Source organism: Zingiber officinale, chromosome 7B, assembly GCF_018446385.1.
Source record: "Zingiber officinale cultivar Zhangliang chromosome 7B, Zo_v1.1, whole genome shotgun sequence".
Lineage (NCBI taxonomy): Eukaryota > Viridiplantae > Streptophyta > Magnoliopsida > Zingiberales > Zingiberaceae > Zingiber > Zingiber officinale.
In genome coordinates this window covers 42764256-42768443 of record NC_055999.1, presented here as the reverse complement: position 1 = coordinate 42768443, position 4188 = coordinate 42764256, and the positions used below count along the sequence as shown (strand labels likewise).

The window sequence follows — 4188 nt, the reverse complement described above, 5'->3', positions numbered from 1 at the left end:
CGATAATGAATTTAATCAAAACTAAAATTAATTTTTTTAACCATGATTAAATGATGTAAAATTTTTTGATTTAATTTTTTAATCAGTTTATTCAGTTTATTTAAATTTTTAGTCACATCTAATTATTGATTTATTGATTTAATTTGAATATTTGTAAATTCAGACAAAATTAAAAAATAAATTTATATTTCCTAAAAATAATAAAGTTTAGCTTTATATATATATATATATATATATATATATATATATATATATATATATATATATATGATGTAGTAATTTAATTTTATGATGTAGTAATTTAATTTAATATCTTATTTTTAATAAAAATTATAATTTAAGTTTGGTTCCATCTGTATTAAAATTTAAATCAAATCATTTTGATTTATAAATTAATTGGGTTCCGAAAATTTGATAATAAATTATGGTAATTAGGTTGGGTTTGAACTGATTGGCGATGGACCTCACTTGTCTTCGTGCCTGTAGTTTGCTTCGGTAGCCTTATCTGTCTCTGGAATCCGGCCTCTTTTTCCCGTGCAGGTACGATCCCGCCCCTGCTCGATGTGTTCCATGGAGTTGAATGACTGTGAGGAGATGGTGAAAGTGCTGGGCGCGTGTCTCTCTCAAATCAGATGGCGACTGAGGTCCTCGACAAGGCGTCGCCTCGAGACGGGTTACTTTTCTCCTCCATATTCCTGTTTCGTTCTTACTGTTCTGATGGAATCAGGGGCTCTAACCGGAGCTGGTTTATGGGTGAGAGTTAAAGTTCTAATCTTGCAAGCAATTTTAGGGTTGGTCCTGCTAGGAGAGAACTGGAGTAGAAATGCCTGTTTTAGCTTTTTTAAGGGTTATTATATCTGTAAAGAAAATTCAATTGCTTCAATTATTTCAGATCAAAGTTCGTTTTTGTCAAGTTGGATTTTGAATATCATTTATTGAGTACATAGCCAGCATAAAAATCATCTAAATCTGTGAAAATGAATTTTAACCTTATTGTTCATAAGTCTAGGTTGTAAAAATCATGCTGGTGATGATATGGTCTTGGATATAGCTCCATGAAGAGTTAAATGGGGCACATGATTTATATAATTAATCTTGCTGGGGCATACACAACTTGATGTTGGTGATGATTTATCAAGTAGGGAAATGGAAGGGAATGGATGGACCTTTGTTGCAGCAACACATGGTACTGAGCCAAGATTATGGCACTGAGTTAACACGGTGGATTACATCAATGTGAATATGAGATGTAAACAATACTAGAACATAGTTTTTCTTTCAAAAAAAGAAAAGCAATTCTAGAACATAGTAGCAATTTTTCTAGATCATTATGGGAATACCCTATTCTGCTTGAATCTTTTCTTGATTATTGAACTTTATGCAAGTTGCTATTTATCCTTATGTAGATTTTCTATTCAATATTCTATTTGCAGATATTCTAGCACTATGCACTAGACTGAGACCTGCTGTGTTAGTGGACTATGGTGGAATTATGCCTAAGCTTCAAGAGAATTTATCCTCACTCTTACTCCTTGCCAAGAAGGTAGCTTCATATGCTTAAATGAGTGATAATGCATAACTTTTGTATTCTAAAATATGATTTGTAAGTCAGGCAATGACAATTACCTTACTCTATGTATTGAGTTGGTTGTAAGATGACACTTTATTTGAATTTACAAATGTTTCTTTAAATAATTTAGTCTCACAATTCATTTTTTTTTTAATCTACCCACCCTTTTGATTTTGCCAATTAATTATAATGCAGCAATCAAGTACATTACATCATTTGAGGGTAATGATCTTAGACGACATGGTTTACATTGTTAATGTTGAAGAACTTGCTGAGCATGTATTTCTAAGTCTCAGTTCAGGGCAGAAGCTAATTCTTGTAGATCTCGAGCAATGGCCACTGAAGGTGTTATTTGTTCTCTCTTCTTCTTTTGATTATTTCTTTTACTTTTGTCACTTTTCCTATAATTGCCATTTTTGTCTGCTTCAGATTCTGTCACCTACAGAAGCAAATGATATTGCGTCACAGCTCTTCTCTATTCAGAAGCTATTTTCAACAGTTTTTCGTGTTGGAGTCGACAAAGAATCATGTATCAAGGAGAAGCATTCTGCTATACAAATTGCTGATCCTATTGATCTTAGCAGCTTTTTACATGATGCAAGAATCACTCTACCCTCTCTAAATGGGTTAGATCTATTGTAGCTAATTATGTAATTTATTTTGGAAATCATTCTCTTTATCATCACTTGTTTATCTGTAGCATACTGGTAAATCCAAGCTGGTCATGGACCACAAATAAACTATTTATGTGAAAAGAGATTTCCGTCTCATGTCCTTTCCTCATGTTACCTTGATTCATTAATTTGTTTGCCGCATTAACTGCTGCAGGTGGCTTCTTGGTTATCCTATCACATACTTATTCAGCAAGGAATATGCTGAAAAAGCTACTCTGCATCTTTCCACCAAGTCTCTTCGTATATTCAAAATTATGGTTAGCAGGTTGAAGTTTTACGCTTGGAACTTCTGATTACTTCTGGTGAGGCTGGCTAAGTGCTAGTTTGCTTATCTCAACAATGTCTTGTTTACAGGCAACAAGCATCGGGTTCTCAACTCTATGAAACTGAACTGATGAGGTCATACCTTTCTCTTTTAGAACTTGTAGTAAAGTTTGGTCTATATTTACATAAAGATGCTTGAACATGCTATTTTTGTTCTTCGAACCACTTAGAGACATAGTATCACCTGGAGCTTTATTACCTATTCAATTGTTTTACATATGTTTCCATGATTTGATGACCATGGTGGCATGTTGTTGTATCAGTTTCACAGTGCCCTGTGATATGAGCCAGAGACTAGATAAAGAACCATGGATTGCTGCATTTCTCAGTCGGATATCAGAGAAACTCAAAAGATACAAGCAGATTTGGGCATCCATGCAGTTGGAGATGGAGGTCACCAGTGATCAATTGGTAGTTTTATAAATTGATCACAAACACCATGCTGAAGAAGGAAGAATCTGTTTTTTTTGCATTGCTTGCAAGGCAGTCGGTTAGACGGGAAAGGGAGTTGCAGATGGCCATAATCACTTCACTCTTATATTTATATTTAAGAGATATCGTAAGGTAATTGTCTTATGATATATATAATATTGTAAATGACAATAGATGGTGACAGGGGCAATAGTGACCATCTATCGCCTAAGTTTCATCCAATACAATACAATTTATATAAGGTGCAAATAAATATATAAATGCAACTAACAAGATAAGTAATAAAAATTTATCACAATATTAATACTAAAAAGTAATATTGTTACTTATATTAAAAGTTTAAGTTGAAAATTTAAAGTTTCAATTCAATAGAACAACAAATCAACAAGTATTAGACTCAATATAACTAATCTTTTATATTATTTATATATACACCATCAACTATCCATAAATCTCTCATTATCAGATTTAAAATCAATATTTTTTTCATTTTCTTCTTTTGATGTATTTAAATCTTCAACAAGTTCTCTAATAGAAATGTTCCTTATGTTTTTCTTGGTTGTAGCATTTCATCTATTCCCGAGGTCTCTACTACCATTCTCCAAGTCCCGAATCTGACTCGATCTCATCTTCATCACTGCCATCAATAAGTCAATCTTGTGCTTTATTAGTTTGAGAGGATAGAAGTAAATTTTTACTCATTTCTCTTTTACTTTTCTTCTTCATAAGATTAGCATTGAATTTGACATATACAAGATGATTCAATTTTGATGTTTTGAGTCTATTCCTCTTCTTAGTATGTATCTAAACAATTAGAAAATTATTAGCAACTAATAAAAATAAAGAATATATAACATAATTCATGAATTGCTATTTACCCTTTTAAATTGGTTTCAATTTTTTTTACACCTTGATGAATTACTTGTCAAAGAGAGAAATCTCATTGTTATTTTTTATAAGTTTGGAGTGTCGCTATCATAATTGGACCACCATAACTTAAACAAGTAAAAAGACAAAAAAAAAATCCAAAAATATGTAAAAGAGATATGTATGTTAGTGAATAGAAATAAAGGAAAGACTGAAGAGATGTTCTCAGATCAAAGTCATGATACACATTCACCTTCTCATAGGTTGTGACCGTCATTTTCTTCCAAAGTTTTTGAATTTAATCTTATACTTCAACAATTT

General features: G+C 32.0%; 1 protein-coding gene across 2 annotated transcripts; it reads left to right on the top strand.

The window, feature by feature from the left end:
* The first annotated feature begins 436 nt into the window (after nt 1-436).
* On the top strand, nt 437-3253 carry LOC122005703. 2 transcript variants are annotated; one of them, XM_042560830.1, is made up of 7 exons: nt 437-753; nt 1434-1543; nt 1766-1915; nt 2000-2196; nt 2399-2509; nt 2599-2643; nt 2832-3253. In XM_042560830.1, the coding sequence occupies exons 1-7, from the start codon at nt 633-635 to the stop codon at nt 2989-2991; spliced, it is 894 nt and encodes a 297-aa protein (XP_042416764.1). In that variant the 5' UTR covers nt 437-632; the 3' UTR covers nt 2992-3253. The 2 variants fall into 2 exon arrangements, with proteins under 2 accessions (XP_042416764.1, XP_042416765.1); XM_042560831.1 differs by having other exon boundaries at nt 439-673.
* Nucleotides 3254-4188: the final 935 nt, after the last annotated feature.

Coding starts and splice junctions, on each gene's coding strand:
- LOC122005703 (XM_042560830.1), top strand. CDS start 633: ATGGCGACTGAGGTCCTCGACAAGGCGTCGCCTCGAGACGGGTTACTT. Junction 1,544..1,765: donor TCTTACTCCTTGCCAAGAAG/GTAGCTTCATAT, acceptor ATTATAATGCAG/CAATCAAGTACATTACATCA. Junction 2,197..2,398: donor ACTCTACCCTCTCTAAATGG/GTTAGATCTATT, acceptor TAACTGCTGCAG/GTGGCTTCTTGGTTATCCTA.